The sequence below is a fragment of the Pungitius pungitius genome, chromosome 12, assembly GCF_949316345.1.
Source record: "Pungitius pungitius chromosome 12, fPunPun2.1, whole genome shotgun sequence".
NCBI lineage: Eukaryota > Metazoa > Chordata > Actinopteri > Perciformes > Gasterosteidae > Pungitius > Pungitius pungitius.
The window spans coordinates 19723280-19741905 of NC_084911.1; the positions used below are offsets into that span (position 1 = coordinate 19723280).

The following is an 18626-nucleotide window of genomic DNA, read 5'->3' on the forward strand; positions in this document are numbered from 1 at the left end:
TGTGTCTAACATGTCATAATAATCCATCACACTGTTGTTGAGAAATGTCATTAGATGGAGCCAAACAAGCATTAACTTCAGTAGATTCATGCAAGGTTGGAACAAAATTGATCAGCACTTCATTCAATAGTTGCTACGAGTCTTGGAATGACAGAGAAATAAGGTCCCCTCTTCAAACTCTGATACCGCTGCTCACAGACACTCGGGTTGCTACGGTTTCTCTTTCCAAACACGATCTGCCCTCAGCGCCAAGTGACAGATGATCCCGTAAACACGTGACGTGATGTTTAAACGCCTCCGGTTTTAGGTGACAGTCAGTGGGGACTTAAGGTCTGGAAGCATTCAGTAGATACACTTGAATGGGGTCAAATGGTGTACACTTTTACAGATAAACATTTCAATGATTGAAAAGACAGAGCTGTGTTCTTGCAGAGTGACTTTACAGTTGAAGAGTGACTTAAGGTTCGGCCGAACACACCCTATACACTCTTCACTAGTCCTGGCATGACTCAGGCCGTTGCGTGTGCACTTGTAAAAGACAACAGTTGAAAAGGCAATCTACTCTTGATGCAACTCCACCCGGGGCGAAGTCGCCACTCGCAGGTGTTGTTGCTGCGATTTACCGGTCGCCAAGGCGACAGCCGGTTCGGCTCTGCATCCCGATGAGTCCGGGATGAGTCAGTTGGACGTCCTCACAACAATGAAACTCCCCCCCCCCTTGCTCACACACCCAATCTAGAGCAGAGATGCATATTCCTATGGGGAATGGATTCATAGCGTAGCTCCCCCTCCCTGTGGGTGTTTCTGTGCATCACCCCCCTCCAGGTGTGTGTGAGCCCCACCTATTTCTGAGAAGGAGGGAATCAGCAGGTAGAAGGAGCAGGTTTCTCAGTTGTTACTCAACTGTTTGGTGCAAAGAGAAATCTTCTGTCCCAGACCTCGGTGACTCTGGCGCTCATCGTGTTCCCGGCAGAGACATGGGACCAGCAGAGGAGGAGGACTGAGCCGCTCGTTTAGTGCAGCGCCCCAAAGGGTCAAAGGTAAGTTCCACTGTTTGTTTTTCATTTGTGATGAACGTAAGCTCTTTTTTGGAGATTGCCTTCAATAGTTTAAGTTATAATCACCAAACATGTACAGTACCGATCAAAAGTTTGGCTGGTACTGAACATCAAGGAAAAGTTAAGGGCCGGGTCAATTAATGTAGTTATAGTCATCGTACAGGTCGTCGTTGACTCTCAGACAAAGACTGACGATAAAGACTAAATATCTCTCACCTCTGCTCGGGACAGCATGTAAACCCTGTGTGTGTGTGTGTGTGTGTGTGTGTGTGTGTGTGTGTGTGTGTGTGTGTGCGTGTGTGTTCCATACATCGATGCAGCAGAGTAGTTAACTTTCATGTCTCACATGTGTCTTTTTTACTTCTCAGCGTAGGTGGAACACTCCTCGGCCTTGTTCTGACATGTTTATGCTCTGCCTCCTTCACTCATGCTGTCAAACGGCTTTCCTCCCTTTTCCATTTATCACGCTGTGACCTCTGTGTTATGCCGTAATCCATTTCAACACGCCTTTTCTAGAAAAATGTGTGCTTGAGTTTGCTGTTGTTCAAGCGTTGTGTGTTTCTTGTCTCAAAAGGAAAGACTGAATCCCCAAGTAGATTACTGACTAAATATGAAGATGGCCTTTTCATCAGAGATGCACCGTCTCCCTGTGGTCCTCCTCCTCTTCTGCGTCCCCCTCACCTGTCTATGCCAGACGGCCAGCGGCAACTCAACTGCCGCCGTGACCACCTCGGCTCCTTCTTCAAATGTGACGCTCCAAAAGAGCGTGCCGGGCTGCGGCAGAGAACTGAACCCCGTCTACAGGGACCTGTGCGACCGCCGCGCGGCGTGGGGCATCGTGGTGGAGACCCTGGCCTCTGCGGGCTTCCTGTTGAGCATCGCTCTCCTCCTGGGCCTGCTCGTCTGGTCCCTGTGGATCTGCACGTCATCGAGGAGCCAGCGCAGCAGCATCGGGGGCACGGTGGCCAGCATGACCATGTTCTTCTTGGCCACGGCTGGGATCTTCGCCATCACCTTCTCCTTCATCATCCTCCACACCCCTGAAACCTGCCCCACCAGGCTCTTCCTCTTCAGCGTGCTCTTCGCCCTGGCCTTCTCCTGCCTGCTGGCTCGCTGCCTGGCTCTGCTGGGCTTCGGGGCGGCCCGCGGCTGGGGGGAACCCGCCTTGGCCCTGGGGCTCTTCGCCGTGCAGGTGATCATCTCCACCCAGTGGCTGATTGTGGTGTTGGTCCGGGACAAGAAGCCCTGCGAGTACAGCCAGGAGGAGTTTGTCATGCTGCAGATCTACGTGCTGTGCCTGCTGGCCATCAGCCTGATCCTCTCGCTGCACTTCCTGCGCCGCTCCTGCCTCACGTACAGCTACAGCTACGCGGGGGCCGTCCGCCAGCAGGGCCGAGAACACGCCGCGCTGCTCTTCGTCACGCTGCTGCTCTCCGCCTGCGTCTGGGTGGTGTGGATAGCGATGCTCGTCAGGGGAAACCCCGAACTGGGCCATCGGCCTCAATGGGACGACCCGGTGGTCAGCATCGCCTTGGTGACCAATGGCTGGGTGTTACTCATTGGCCACGGGTTGTCCCAGGTCGCCTTGTTCTGCCGGGGGGAGGCCAAATCCAAGGATATCCCTCTGAGCTTCGCAGGTTGGACCAGTCCCAGCGCCGACATCCCCGGGCTCGCCAGCCAGAAGCACGGGAGGGAAAACGGAAGCTTTGAGAGTGACAGTGACAAGAGCAGAGGTGAGACGTTTTCCTCATTGGACGACCTGAGAGGCTGTTCATTACGCAGAGATAGACGAGGGATATAAAAAGGATTAATGATATAAAGGACAATGATATTCTCAATAGATGAAGAGATTGATTTCAAGTCAGTACATGAAATCGGATTATAGAAGGAAGGATACATCTTCTCTTCTCTCTGAAACAACAGTAAAATAAGATATTTAAAGGTGTAATGAACACGATTAAGAGCATTAATGTAGTGGCTAACGACTACTAAAAGATACAGTGGACCAACTCTTCCTGTTGTAATGTGATCTTCTGTTGCTTTGCTGTCTCTGCGCTGCTCTCTCACACATTCTGTCAGAACCGTTAGCTGCTGGCTACGCTCAGGTTTAGCCTTGCTGAGAGACTTTTCAAAGGAATCTTAAATCTCAGGTTCAGCGCCTTTCATTTGACAGGTGTTGAATAAATCCTAAAATTTAAATTTAGCCAAAACAAAACACAACAGGTGAGTTTTAGGCACCGTCTCTGGAAAATGACTAAAATAGTTATTAAGTATATAAATAATAATAAATAAAGATAATTACACATAATAATTATGAAGAACAGTACATAATCAGCTGACTGGATCATGTGTCTCCCCTCAGGCGGCAGGCTTGAGCAATCTCTGCGATCTCCCTACGATGGATTCTCTCTGTCAGTGAGTAATGAAGCATTAGGATCAACAATCCCACTTCTCAGCCTCTACAATGGAGAGGCGTGACCTTTTCACCACTGGAGTCAATTATATCCGTGTCACATTGTAAGGTTAATGGGCGCCTTGTTTATCGGGGCGTGCGACCTGCCCTGATGTGATGAGTGTGTGATTCTATGTTTCTGTGTGTGTGTTTCAGGAGATTGACACAGAGAGAGATTACAACATCCCTCGCCCGCAGACCACCAACTATCGGGAACCTTATGAATATTAATTAAAAACGTTTCCATGTGTGCCTACACACAAACACACAAACTGATCCATAACACAAATCCAAACTGGGGCTCACTTATGTGCACCCGGCACATCTTCCTCCTATGTTTCGTTTTCTTGTGCAACTGTAAATAATATACAATAGTATTTGAATTTAAATGTGCCACTAGGATTTAAAATATATTTTGTTCCAAAAAGAATTAAAGAGTTAAAACAAAACAACGGACTGAGCAGAATGACTCATGTGCTTGATTTCCCCTGTGGAGGCTGCACGGGGTGCAGATTGTCCATCTTTCTTCTGATGGGAAACCACATAAAAAGCTTCCTAGAAGAGTCTTCATGAGCGCGCACGTGCATGCGTCTCTAAGATGGTATGTAATGGCCCCCAGGTGATAGGAGGTGTCAAACTGTCACTCTGAAGGTGCCAAACTGCTGAGTGGGGCAGAGGCTTCCGTGAACAACAGCGAGGAGGGAGGAGTGAGGAAGGGAGGAAGGGAGATAAGATGAGATAGGACACCACAGGAGCGAGGATGGAACCGTGGTAGCCTCGTATCACGACTGCTTAACATCATATTCAGAGTGACGTCACAGGCGCGAGGCTCTGCCAAGTTTAAACACTGGATGTTTTCTGCATAAAACCGCTGAGGTCCCCAAAGACGCCCTCTACTCTAACGCCACGTGCTGGTTCTAAATAAAGGATCCATCCGTAAAACAACTGCTTGTCATAAAGCCTCGTTTCTCCCACTCAGTGTGCACTGATGGCGCACTAAAAAGCTCCAAACCACTCCGTGGCCTGCAGGGAGGTGCAGTACCACACCTCCACCACCGAGGGGCAGTGTTTCAACGACCAAACCAAGATCCAACCAGTCAAAAGTGACTGCTAAACTTCTACCAACATGACAACATGACAGCACGCAATAACCACCGCCAACGATGTCATTTAAGCAGTAGAGAATACACAACTATAAACAAGTCTCTTAACAACATTCAGTCGGGTGCGCGGCCTGCAGCGACTCCTCAGACACCCACACAGGGTCAATTCATCATTTCAATAATAGCAATTTTGACCCCCCCTGCCCTATCAGATGGCCTGCAATCTATTATTCCAATTTTCCCAAATTCAATTACTCAGATAGCATGGTGTCAAATTGCAGATTGCCCTCCTGTGCATTAGAGCAATTAGCAGATATGAGGTTTCCCGCCACATCCCGCCCATTAACTCCAGATGCAATTAAAGATTGTTCCACATCTTAACCCCCACACCCCCACCCCCACCCACACCACCCCGACAGTGATGAGAAAGTTGGGAGTGTTTACTGCCTTTGTTGCCGTCCATCATCTGACTCACAGTAGCTGGTGGTGAGGAGGGGGGGGGGGGGGGGGGGGGGTTGGTAATAAGTACTCATAGACCCGTATAAAAACCAAACAGTTTATTTATTATATACATTCAATAATAATGAAGAGGATAAACAGAAGGCAGACACAAGGATGGCAAAAATAAAACATGTGAGAAAATACATGTCACTTATTGAAAAGAATCACTTGGATAAATGAGCTTTTAAGAGCATGTGACGTTTGACCAAACAAAAACAATCCACATGCAATTCAAACTCATTCGTGAGATCCCTGTACAAAAAAATAAGAACTCCTACTGCGTTGACTCGGGCACAGTGCGGGGGGGGGGGGGGGTCGGGGGGGGGGCTCACCAGCTTCAGCTCTGCCCCGAGTTATCTCTCATATTTGCATCGTAATCACCATCGTGTCATTGTGGTTATATTTCTCGGGTTTTCTTTTATTTGATCATCATAAAGGTAAACCGAGGGGGGGCGTCGGGGAGGGGAGGGGGGGCTGGGAGTACCAAACTACACTTCACACCTCCGGCTGGCTACAGATACGCAGAGCGGCGATGACCCGGATTATTTGAAGCATCTCACCCCGGACTTCTGCCTCTTTTACTGAGGTCCCACCCCCAGCCCTTACCCTCGCCTCACATAACGCCAGAGTTCTTTCCTTTATTCTGCTATGTTAATATACCCCCCCCCCCTCCTCCTCCTCCAGCACTATGATTTGAATTCATGCACTTAAAATGAAAGGTTCTCTGGCCGACACCCTCCTCTCTCACAAAAGCATGCATAGCAACACTTCTGGTAATACTTATAAGGAATAATAAGACACAAAAAAAGAGGTAATGCGCGTCAAAAATATTGGACCTACTGCACACGGTTTACACAATCATACAAAAACATTACCCCCCCCACCCACTTTCCTTGCACCGCGTGTGCCACCCTGAAAAGAACAAGAGAGGACGTTAGCTAACGATGGAGGGCTCAGCTTCTCACCTTCATCCCGCAGTGTCCCTGCATCCAACCCCCCCCCCCGCGCATTGTCCTGTTGTTTGGAGGTGGCCACTGCTGGGGCCGCGGGGCGCTTTCGACATGGCGTGCACGGTTTGGCTCTAATGGCTGACGCAGCACAAAGTGTCTGCTCGTCCCTCAGGATTCATCTGCTCTGATGTCTGAGTCTGCAGCAAACGCCTCCGCACGGCGCCGCACGCTTCCTGCGCCGCGCGCTTCCTGCGCCGCGCGCTTCCTGCGCTAACTGGAGAGAAACAAGAAGCCAATCGATGAGTGTAAACTCATTTCAATTAAACCAGGTTGGTTGGTTTTCTTTCCACAAATCGTATTTTTGTAGACGACCCTTCAATAGCTTGCTTAGCGCGCAGCTGTTTCCACACTGGGCTGAAAGATGCAGCTTTGACTGACAGATTAGATAAAAATATAACAAAATAAAAAAGGCACACCAAAAAAAAAAAAAAAAAAAACATCAACCACAAACCTAAGAAATACATCAGGACCAAAAACTAATGTGCTTTCTTCAGAAAATCTTTGGAACCAAAAAAGGCAAATAATAGCAACAACAACATAGTGAGAGTATACGGAGACGTGATAAATATGGGGCAGAGACGGGCCGGCTGAGGAGAACTTTAAAACGATCCCAGAGAGCGTGATGACGGATTTAAAAATTCAGAAATGATGTGGACAATGTGGCGTTAAAACAAATAGGGCTGGGGGGGGGGGTATAAATAGTAAAACGATTCTTGATGCTTCACAAGGTGACTGCATCTCTCCGTGTCCAGCGTTTATTCTGGTCCAGTCTGTTGGGATGGAGCCTGGAGAGCGGAGGCGGGGCTTCCCGTGTGGGCGTTCCTCGCCAATCCGCCAAGTCGAGTCCATCCGTGTTCAATGGGCTTCGTGCATCTGTCCCGCTGCGTGGGGGAGGAGCTGCACCCCATCTTAGTGTTGCACGTACAGTAAGAGTAAGTGTGTGGAGCGGGAAGAAGGACAAAGGAATGCTTCCACCTTCTATGCAAATTCTAAACAGAGGAAGGAAAAACTGAGGTAAAGCAGAAAAAATAAATCACTGTTGGTTTTCCTTGTCATTTCCTCCTTTTTTTCTTTCCTTTCCTTGTGAATTCGTAGGGAAAAATAATTGATTATTTTCCAACACGGTGTTTGTTGTTGCCAGGACAACAGTGGTTTCTGCTGAGTCGGATGTGTCCCGATTCCCTCCGGCTCAGAAACACGACGGGAAGGATTCCTCCATCCGCAGTGTCACCTCCACGTAGTGTTTAAAGAGATCCGTACCTTTGATGGCGAGGCCGTGCCCGTGCAAACCGACATTCAAAGGAAAATGTAGCGGAAACCGTGTACTTGGTGTTTGAATGCGAGTGTGTGTGTGTGTGGTATATATTCTAAGATCAGCCGTATAGGGGGAAAAAAAGAAAAAAGGTGAGCGGGATCACACGGGATCAGCAGTCTCTCTCCTTCCAGGTCCCGTAGTGTTTTAAAATCCGTCCTAAATTGTGCCCCCGCCCCCCCCCCCCCCCGGAGTTCAAAGTAGCACGGGACAGTCCTGTTAGGCCTTTGTTCCGGGGACAAGAGTTCAAGTTGATGGTGTGACTTCCCTCGCCACGAAGGGAAAGAAAAAACTAAGCACACGGGTCGCCAATATAGTCCGCCTGCAGAAGAACGGGGCGGGGGGGTGGACGGGGTTGAGGGGGGGCGGGGGGGGCTGCTGCTGGACAAAGAGCTTGAAAAAATAGGGTTTTGGAGCAATGTGTGAAATTTCTCTGGATGGGATTTGAGGTTTTTAGTAAGGAGCAAACCTACTGTACCCTGCCCGGTATAAACTGGCCTGCAAGAGACAGAAGGGACAACAGTTATAACGAAATATGAACCGAGTGATACACACACATTCATAAGTTCATCCATGCGTTTGTCAACTATTAATCTGCCAGAACAACAAAGGGAAGCGCTGTGCGTCCTTTACTCACCATTGCTCCCACTCCGTAGGCAGCGGCGGCCGGGGACAAGGCGTGGTAGGGATCCGTTGTGTACACCCGGCCATAACTAGTAACACAAACACGACACACAAGACGTTACACACTCGTCACATTGTCCTTCAGTAAAGCCTGGTGTTACATGTGAGGCGTTACGCTGGATCCAATTACTACATTTCATGGTTAAAGTGTCACTGAACATGCATGTCGTCACACATCCAGTCCTTCTATCCCCGGAGTTGTGTCTCTGAGACGAGGCATTACGTGTTATTCCTGAGACTCAGGCCTCCTCTTTAGATTATCCCTTCAGTTCTGCTTCAAAGAAGCCCGTGGTGCTCATTTCTGACGCTGGTGGCGTACGGCGGGCCGTCTCCTCACCTGTCGCTGTAGGCTGCGGCGGTTGCCCCGGTTACGGCGGTGGGCTGGGCGTAGCGATACGCGGCGGCGGCAGCAGCAGCAGCAGCAGGGTAGCCTCCCTAAAGACACACACACACACACACACACACATCAGAACTAAGTCACACGGCTGGCAGCAGGGGGGGGGGGGTTATAGAGAATATACTGACACACTTTAGTGATATATGAAGAAATGTTGTGAATATGCTCAAAATATAGGATACATATTTAGAAATACTTTTTATTTTCTTATATTCAGTAAAAGAAGTCAAATATTATATAAAAGAACATTTTATGTAAGCCTAAGCCTATTCATGATTCATGTGCATATGTGTGTGTGTGTGTGTGTGTGTGTGTGTGTGTTGGAGGCTTTATCAGTGAGGGAGAGGGTTGTATTTTTACCACTCAGGTTACTGGGGGTAAACAGTGGAAGACGCTCTATACGTAATCTACTGTAACGATGGACACTACAGGAGTGGAGACATTTCTCACAACAACAACAACAACTGCATTTGCTATTATTTGGGGGGGGTTTCATGTGAATTCTGGAGACAGAAAGAAGCAGAGGAAGATGGAAAAAAAGAGTCCCATGCACACAAACACACCCACACGAGCCTGTGCTGACTATTTAAATAGGATCCTTGCACTGAGACCACATGCTTTAAGCCCAAGTCCAAACCTAGGAGACACAAACTAAACCGCACCGCGTTTGGACTCGACCAGAACAGAGCACACAGCGAAGCACAACAGAAGCGCCCCGGCATTATGAAGGCACAGAGAGGTGCTTTGTGGGTAAATTGGGGGAAAGGGGCCCGTGGTGTGTCGGCATGCAGCAGCTGATGAGCGCATGCTCCAGTCATCGTCCCAGGAGGGATGGGAGTGGTTCATCCAGGACCTTCTCCCATCCCAACCTCCACTGGGACTGTTCTGTCAGATGGAAGCCTTCAGTTTAAAGGAATGATGCACAAAACCTTTAGTTCATTTCCATTTTTTCTTTTTGCCAAAAAAGTAGGCAACCAGACAAAAGAGACCAGCTTCTCTTTAGGAAATATACATACATCAAAAACTATTTAGTAGTTTAGTAAACAAAAAAACATACAAAGCCCATCCCCACAAACAAAATAGCGCACAATTCAGTGAGATAGAAGAACGCTAAAGTGAAGTTTTAACTAAAAGATGTTCCAGGTCAGATCGGTAGATGGTTGATAAGATCAAAGGAGCCGATAGAGTAACACAGGGCACACGGTGGGTTTGGTGCTGAGTGGACCCTACCTGAGGCAATCTGGGACTAAGGACTGAGTCCTGAAACACTAGTCTATAGAGAGAACAGAAACAAGCGTCGTCAAGCCGGATCCACACACACACACACACACACACACACACACACACACACACACACACACACACACACACACACACACACACACACACACACACACACACACACACACACACACACACACACACACACACACACACACACACACACACTCTTGTACACTGTTGCATCCGCCCACAGAGCCGCCTTGCTGCTGGTGTTTGACGCTCCGTCCTGTCACTGAGATTTCACGGCTATCTTAGAATGCGACCCACTTTGACCCAGCTGGGTTTGGGACTTTTGTGTCGCAACAGAACAAAAGTAGATGACTAAATGTGCGTCTGTTGTTCACCTTCATGCGGGCAGCTCTGTGCAGCGCATGACACGGCGCTCATGCAGAAGGAGCAGAAGGTCGTGAGGGGAGAGCAATACAGAGAGGGTGTGTTGCTGGGAGGCGAGTTTACTTACATACAAGTCGGCAGCTCCGTAAAACCCATCCTGATACACCACACTGAGAGGAGAAGGAAATGGCAGGGGGGGGGGGGGGCGGAGGTTGGTGGAGTGGAGGAGGTGCAAAACGGAGCAGTGCACAGTCCCAAAACCAGAGTGGATGGAGGTCAAACCACAGGAAAACAAGAAAAGATGGCATGGGGAAGGAGAGGGAAACAGAGAGGGAGGTGGGGGGGGGGGGGGGGTGGAGAGAGAGAAAAGTAGTTATTTCACACCCATGCAGCATGCAAAGGAAATACAACTTCCATTTAAGCTCCTCAGCCAAAAAAACATGAGCTTGTGGGGCGAATACGTGGAGCTTGTTGCTCCCGGTTACTACAAAAGGATCAATTCATGGTACTTTCTGTGGAGGTCATCTCCTACGACCCCCCACCCATTTAATGTTGTTTAGCTGCATTTGATCATCATCAGAGTCAAGTAAACTCTTTTCTTTTTTAATCAGAGTATTGCAACAGTCCCCATTAGCCAACCATCACAGCATCGACATGCACGGTGCGCATACTAAGTAAGTGACAAAAAATATATTAATACAGGTCACAGCTCATTTGAATAATTGGAACTAAATCTCACAGCTTCTGTGTAAACTGTGTAGTGTGGTTGTGTGTGTGTGTGTGTGTGGGGGGGTGCTTATGGTAATCCACCCATATGAGAGTCTATTCAAATGAAGCTCTGATGGAGGAATCCCATCAGCGTGTCGCCTCGCCGCTGAACGGTTCAATAACTGACCGTCGGACCGCTGACGTGTGAATAATGCGTCGGCGCGAGTTAAGCCGTTCAAAAGGGACCCGGAAAAAATTATTCCGTGAAAAAAAACACGGGACCAAACGCCTGGTGGCGCACGAGCGTCGTTTCTTACCCGGGGTAGGTGGGGATGGCGGGCTGAGGCACGGCGGCCCGCACTGCGCTGTAGACGGGCCGGCCCCGCCCCCGCAGGTGGGCGCCGCGGAACGCCGCCGCCGTGGTGGCCGCCGCGGCCGCCGCTGAGGGGTATGGGAACCCTGGGACTGAAGGACGAGAAAGAAGGTGCGTCAGCAGCTGATCTAGAGGAGGAAAAGGCAACGACGTAAGGGGGGTGGGGGAGGAGGGGTGGTCGGGGTGGGGGGAAAGGACAATGTAAGCAGAAGAAGTCGGGGTGAATTAAGGCGGAAAGAAGGAGCAACGGGGGACACTCCCTCTACCAGTGAAAGCTTTACTGGATCAAAGATGGGAATGTGATTAAAGTGGGGACAGATTCTAAGAAGCAGGCCGGCCTTACCTGCGTAGATCTCAGGTCCGTACACGGCGCCCATCATGGGACTCAATTTCCACCCGGCTGCAGGTGGAAGAGGAAGGAGCACGTGATCAATATGAGCATTCAACCCTTCATATGAAGATAAGAAACGATGCGAAACGGGACGGATCAAAAGGAACATCCCGCAGAATCTAAGCGGACGCATCTGCACACACGCGCGGTCTGAGGCAGGAGTCTGGTGGTACAGCCCCCCCCCCCCCCCCCCATCGGCCCCCTGACCCCCTACATTGCCTGAGCTTGATTTCCATTGCTCAGCAAAGCACACTTACAAACACACTGTAAGCAGCACTTCTGTTCACTACTCTGTGAGGATGCTGCACAGAGCGGGGTGACGGGGGTCAAGTTGACTACACCTCTTCCCTTCAGCTCACTACATGACTGACAAAAATTATACGACCAAAGTAAACAGCCTGCAGCCGCTTTGCGGACGGCGTTACATGACGACTTCACTGGGGGGGTGTGTGTGTGTGTGTGTGTGTGTGTGTGTGTGTGTGTGTGTGTGTGTGTGTGTGCGTGTGTGTGTGTGTGTGGCCGTTACCGTAGGGCAGCGTGCTGAGAGCCTCCCCGTTAGGATAGGGGCTGACCATTTTCTTGTTGGTCATCACCCTGGCGGTGGCGTTATTCACCTGGGGACGGAGGAGCAGGAGGTCAGACACACGGACGCTCGGGACAACAGGAAACCAGAGTGTGTGTGTGTGTGTGTGTGTTGTTTGCCCCTTTGTGTGTACTCTTCACTGTGTGCAGTTACTGCGTCGGTAAACCCGAGTACTGGTGTCAACATCTACAAGAACAACAAGAAAGATGTGAAGATGCTGACTTCACACTTTTAGAGTACCCTCCCTGGTGCTGTACCAGCGACAACCAACATGACTCCTGACATGGCTGCCGACTAGTTCTATGTGATTAAACGTGGGGGGGTGGGGGGGCTGTCCGTCATTATGCAATTAAAAATGCCCACGGATTTGGTGACTCATGGTGGACTCCTAAAAAGGGGCAAAACTGAGGCGCACAGGTGAAAATATTGTGCGTGGCTGACATCTCGGCATAATGCTAATAAGCTTTGGATCCAAGATGGCCGATAATCTCCTCTCGGAGCTTCAAAGGCTCGCACTGCGGTCCCTTGATCCATCGCCATCTTCCTTTGATGGGTCTTAAGAGAAGGAGATGGGGGCTCTCTCTAATCAGCCAGCGCCACGCTGCAAGCGCCGCATCTGACCGCCAAGATTAACGCTGGAGGGGGGGGGGGGGGACTGGGAGTCACACGCCGCGCTCTCCATTAAAAAGAACATTAAGGCCTCGGCAGCCTCTCCCTCCCTCAGTGAGTCATATCCTGTGTCCGTGAGGTTCTCCTCCGTCTGCCCTCATTGCAGATGACAAGGTAAGCGGTTCAATTAGCCTCGCTGGGGGGGGGGCCACGGACCACGGGGGTCTGAGTGGGAACATTTTCAATTTCAAGCTAATGAATCTTTGCATTTGGGGACATTTTCCTTTGTTGACCGGTTAAGGGTGATGAAGAGTTATAGTTAATGGTGTGTCCGTGTGGTCAGCGTGTGGACGCGAGGTGGTGTCACTGAAACGTGGTAGAAGGTTGACAGGAACACATGCAAATCAACAGAATATGGAGGCAAATCTCAAAGTGTTAATAGTCATTCAGCTTGTCCTCGTCCCACTTTCCCCCTCCCAGTCCGGCCTGAACAGTCAAACCAGGACAAAATGAAGTCACATTTCCATATGAAGCCAAACTTGTGGGGTTTACATACCTAAAAAAAAAGGTAAAACAAACAAAAATAATTACAAGGGAGAGAGAAGGGGGGGGGGTGCAAAAAACATCCGTTTGACAAAATTAATAGTCATATACCACAGAGATTACACGCAGCCAAATATGGGCGCAACACATGACCAAGAGTGAGTAACAAAAGTAAAAAATTCAGCCAATCAGCAAGCGTCGAATGCAGCATAGAGACCAATCAAAACAATCGCAGCAACTCCCACATTGAACACGTACGAGACAAAGATATGACTCTCAGAGGAAAGGATGCAGGGGACAGGTAGAGAGACAGAGCCAGTCCATACAAAAAGAAAAGGGGGAACTGAGAAATGGAGTGAAGAGAAAGAGGAAAGAAAAAATAACATTTACATGAGCAACACAAAGAAGAAGAACTATTAACAATTATCATTTTTCAAAAACAAAACATAAATCCCAAGGTGCATCATTCAAATAAAGCAATTAGATTTGGTGACCATTCTCCTGAAAATCTCATTGAATGTGGGGGGGTTTAAAAACAGCACCAAAAGATGGAGGAAACACAGAGAGAGAGAGAGAGAGAGAGAGAGAGAGAGAGAGAGAGAGATCCCCATTCCCAAGGAGAGAAATCAAATAAACATGACACCATATCAAGCATTAGAACTGTGTCACAAAATAAGACCAGTACACTACAACTACCACTACCACTACTACACAGACAATCCACTACGAGAAAAACAAACCCAAAAGAAAAACCAACATGGCAGCATGAGGGACCCAAAAGACAGTAAACCCCATATCGTTTTTGAAATGCATATGGTCACACAACGTTAATAAAAGAAGGAAAGTTCAACCTTTGTTTTGTGGACACGAGCTGCTCTCGCTCCAAGTCTCAAACGTCATCTCCACTGAGAAAATAACGATTCTATATCAAATGACTTTGATGGACAATGGGACGTCTCACTCAGTCCACTAGTCGTACTGTGGCGTTACAGAGAGAGTCTGTGAGTGCAGACGCCGTCCTGCGTTAACAACGATGTCTGTTAATTTAGCCATTTAAAGCGTATTACATTAAAACACCATCCTCTGGGGAATAATTCAGTGTTTCATCCTTTGAGCTCTCCAAACTGGGGCTGTGGCTGCACAAAATTGACAAGCACTAGTCTTAAAGAGTTATCTATAAATAGTTGACAACTTTCTTCAGACAATAAGACTAATGTTTAAATGTTATAAATGGACTTTAGCGGCCAAACACGTCTCCATGAACGTAACTGGAGAAACTCCCCCCCCCATGTGCACACTGACTCTAATTGGCTGGAATATTTGACCAATGCACACAAAGCTAAAAGCAGGCAGCTGAATGAAATAAAGCAGATTCAGAACCAGAGCGGCGCTATTAGTCCTGCAGCTGGGCCTAAGGTCAGAGCCACCTAAGCAGCAAAGTTCCGCTTCTGCTGATCGCCTTGGTTTTGTTTTTTTAAATCGTTGATCAAGACAATGAACACGACACACATGGAGTCCAAATGGAGAATGAATCAGATGGATTGTGAATAGCCGTGTCATTGCATGGAGGAGGGTGATTACATTCGGTCATTCCCAGTGAGGTGTTAATGACATGGGGTGGGGTGGAGGGGGGTGGAGAGGGGGGGCAGGCATGTGGAGGAAATATTCCCGCTGAAACACCCAATGTGCTGAAAGATGCTGTGTCCCTGTGTGTGTGTGTGTGTGTGTGTGCGGTTATGTGTGTGCGTTACATAACGGCGCCGCGTCACATTCAGATCAGCTGACTAACATTGTACTGTACGTCCTACTGTATCAAATGCCCGTTACAGGGGGAGAGGGAGAACAGGGGGGGGGACGGGGGATCAGTTCAGTGATAGATGTTTGAACACAACTTACCGTTGCCGTAGAAACAGCGAGTGGTTACCGTGGAGACTGACAACAACACACAGAAGTCGTCAGGGAAACAGAAAAAAAATATAATAAATGAAGGAACAAATAATCCTAGTAACAAAAGAAATCTAAATGCCCCCCCCGCCCCCCCTCCTGCTCCTTCTCCTCCTCGACCCATGTGAAACAAATAAAAATAGATAGCAGCAGTGAGCTCAGAGCAGAGTATGTAGAGAAAGAAGAGAGGAAGCAGAAGGGAGAGAGGATGGCGGCTCTCTGGTGCCTAACGCAGCGCCGAGCATCAGCGTCCCGCCCATCGGTGACAGGAAGGGATCCGCTGCTCAGAGAACAAAAGGAGAACGTTGCCTTACCCACGAAAACTAGCCTTGTACCGCGAGGGACTGAGCTGCAGCGCATTGGAACACTTCCAAGACAGAAATGCACAGCGGCTTCCTTCGTGAGAGCAGAGAGGGTTAAAAAGGTTGGTTTGAACGCAGTGTTCTAGCTGTGACTCTTCCCTGGGGGGCTACGTCTCGGCCACAAGAGGAGAGCGCAGAGCGGCTGGGCTTTCTAGTCGTCACCACAAAAAAGCTCTTTGAGGGTTTGGTAGTCAAACAAAAATAAAAAGACGAGAAAATTGGTAAAAACAAAAAACAGACGATAATGAATGGAAACGTCGACCGAGATGACAAAACAAAGCCGGCTAAACATTGCTTTCAAATCAAAACACAAAAAGGGACAGAAAGACAAACTTGACTGGCAACAAGAGAATGAGGTGATCAGGAAGAAAGAGACAGGAGGCGACGAAGAGGGTTTAAAGGGAAAAGGGCAAACTCTCTTTTCAACCTTTTTTCCGCTCCATTTTCACCCACAAAGCAAACACACATGGACACGCACATTCCATCCGTTCAATCGTTTCCAACCATGCAGATAACAAAAAGGCCCCCGGGGAGGGTGTGGGTCATCGAGGAAAGGGAGCCGGTCACAAGCTTACCGATTCAAAGCTACAGAAACAATGCCACTTAATACAATCAACCGGTTTACAGTGTGTAGAGGGAGGCTGGCTGTGTCCCGGTGAATAGTGTGTGTGTGTGTGTGTGTGTGTGTGTGTGTGTGTGTGTGTGTGTGTGTGTGTGTGTGTGTGTGTGTGTGTGTGTGTGTGTGTGTGTGTGTGTGTGTGTGTGTGTGTGTGTGTGTGTGTGCTGAGAATGCACACGGTCAGTCATGCACAACCACGAGCACCACTTCTTCTCATCGGTCTCACCGCACTCATCCATGCACTGAGGATGACACTCAACGGGACCCGTCCTCCCTCTGCATGCAGAGCTGCACCACGTGTGAGACTCACACCTCAGCTTTTCTGCTCTGTTGTGTTCAAATGTCGGCGTAAAACTCTGCGCTGCGGAGGAGCAGCCACTTCCTGTAACACATCGAGCTTACACAGGCCTTGAACTTGGAGCTTTGCTGGATCATCAGGGATTAAAATTAAACTCCGAACTGGAATGGAAATGATATTCAAATGTAGAATGTTTGTCTGCGTACATTGGCGTTATAATGAACTTTATGGAACATTAAGAAGGTCGTGAGGGGAGATCAATACATAAACTTTATGCTAATAATGTATGTATAATGGATTTCCAGATAGAGGGTCAGGGTTAGGAAAGCACTTCCTGTGCAGCCAAGAATGCCACATGTGACTCCAAGTGGGTCCTACAGTCAAAGTAACACACGCCGATCACAGCCCCATGTTGCTACCCGGAGCACGGCGCCACTATGAGGCGTTATGTTGCAGCGCGATCAGAGGCGGCCCCGAGCGGTTGGAGATGCATTGCGGTGTGTCTGTTTGGGGGTTTGGAGCCTGCATACATTGTTTACTTACATGGATACACTGGAAACGGACTTCTCCAAAGCGCAGAGTTTTATTCCAGACAAAAAGAAGTGCAGTGAAACAATTCTCTCTCTATTTCCTACAGGCGACACACATGCACGCTCCAGGGCAGCTGAGCTATGAGAAGAACCGCCCAGCTGCTGACATGCACAAAGAATACCAGATCATCAATCCTTTCAGAGTTACTCTGAAACCATCGGCCTTCCGTTCTCAGCAGGCCCACCGAACAAGTAAGTCAACAGCGCCATCACCAAAACGGGCCCGACGCAGAGTAAACATGCAGAGGAAAAAACACTCAACCAGCTGTCTGCAGAACTGCCTCAGCTGCACATCTGTACATTGAAATGCCAACCATGCGTCAGTCTACGTCAATCCAACTCATGCTGGTGGATAGCAGTGAACTGCACACAAACAACTAGTTTGAATTAATTATGTACAACCATTATATACAGTCAGCCTATACTTCAGAGTTGATGAATTATTATGCAGATAACTAGTTAATTCTGTGCCATAACCCCCCCAAAAACAAGATAATTCAACAAACTCTGAACAGATGTGACCAACCAAAGCCAGAGTGACATCTGCAAGGAAGGAGAGCTTCCAGATGGCATCGCCTCTGAAAGAAAAGCCTGGCCCCCTTTCTCTGCAGAATGTGTGTAAACACATAGCCATGACTTGTCCTGCGCCAGCCTTTTGTCTCCTCGAGCCCATGCACCACACACACACACACACACACACACACACACACACACACACACACACACACACACACACACACACACACACACACACACACACACACACACGTCTCCTGTAGCTGGCCCGTCATGCAGCCGATGCTCGGCCCTGACACCACTACCGGAGTACATGCGAAGTGACAACTGAAAAGAGACCAACTGCCCGCTGTTTAATACGTCAATATCATGCAAAACGTGTGTTGGGGGGTGGGGGGTGGGGGGAGAAGACACAAACAGAGAATCAGGTTACAGAAAATGCCAGGGCTTGTAGACTGAACACAAGGGCGGGACTGATGCAGGGGGAACCGGCTCCATCAGCATCCACTCAGCTCGCTGATGGACTGAAGGTGGAGGAGGGAGTGTGCGTTGTGCCAGTGGAGGCAGACTTTCATTCACAAACCACACTGCAGCACAACTGAGAACAGAACTAAAAAAAAGGGTCCAGCTGCCTTATCCGCCATGCAGTCATTCTCACACACACACACACACACCACCATAATTAGCCCATGCAGAAACCCCAGCTCACAGTGACGTGGGTCAAAGATCCAGTACGGACAACTGGAAATCCCAAATTTAAAAATAAAATAAAAATAAAATGCTTCCAAAAACTCGCATGCTTAAGTAAAAAAAAAAATAGAAACATTGAATGAAATCCCAAATAAATAACCTGAACGGGCATAAACTTGAATTACATCAAAAATCAGGTGCTTTGGATCGTCCATGGAGTGAACATGCATCAGTGTTGCTGTGATTTCCCAGCATGCTGCTGATGT

The 18626-nt window shown here is 48.7% G+C and overlaps 2 protein-coding genes across 10 annotated transcripts in view; one reads left to right on the top strand and one right to left on the bottom strand.

Moving 5' to 3' along the window:
- Positions 1-854: 854 nt before the first annotated feature.
- Positions 855-4412, top strand: LOC119220029 (G-protein coupled receptor family C group 5 member D). Of its 4 annotated transcripts, none has more exons than XM_037475613.2 (4): positions 855-1040; positions 1633-2791; positions 3421-3575; positions 3667-4412. In XM_037475613.2, exons 2-3 carry the CDS (start codon positions 1669-1671, stop codon positions 3534-3536), a joined length of 1239 nt encoding a protein of 412 aa, XP_037331510.1. In that variant the 5' UTR covers positions 855-1040; positions 1633-1668; the 3' UTR covers positions 3537-3575; positions 3667-4412. The 4 variants fall into 4 exon arrangements, with proteins under 4 accessions (XP_037331510.1, XP_037331509.1, XP_062422316.1 ...); XM_037475612.2 differs by having other exon boundaries at positions 858-1040; positions 3421-3473; XM_062566332.1 differs by having other exon boundaries at positions 858-1040; positions 1691-2791; positions 3421-3473.
- A 743-nt stretch (positions 4413-5155) lies between these two features.
- Positions 5156-18626, bottom strand: part of LOC119220028 (RNA binding protein fox-1 homolog 2-like) — a 33384-nt gene continuing 19913 nt past the window's right edge. For 4 of the 6 annotated variants that reach the window (XM_037475609.2, XM_037475608.2, XM_037475606.2 and 1 more), the window contains 7 exons: positions 12133-12220; positions 11559-11615; positions 11160-11343; positions 10262-10304; positions 8458-8555; positions 8074-8149; positions 5156-7934 (listed from right to left, as the gene is read on the bottom strand). In XM_037475609.2, the coding sequence (XP_037331506.2) occupies positions 7890-7934; positions 8074-8149; positions 8458-8555; positions 10262-10304; positions 11160-11343; positions 11559-11615; positions 12133-12220 (591 nt within the window). In that variant the 3' untranslated portion in view covers positions 5156-7889. The remainder of the gene's footprint in view (positions 7935-8073; positions 8150-8457; positions 8556-10261; positions 10305-11159; positions 11344-11558; positions 11616-12132; positions 12221-18626) is intronic. The other 2 variants (XM_037475607.2, XM_037475611.2) reach the window with 1 other exon arrangement.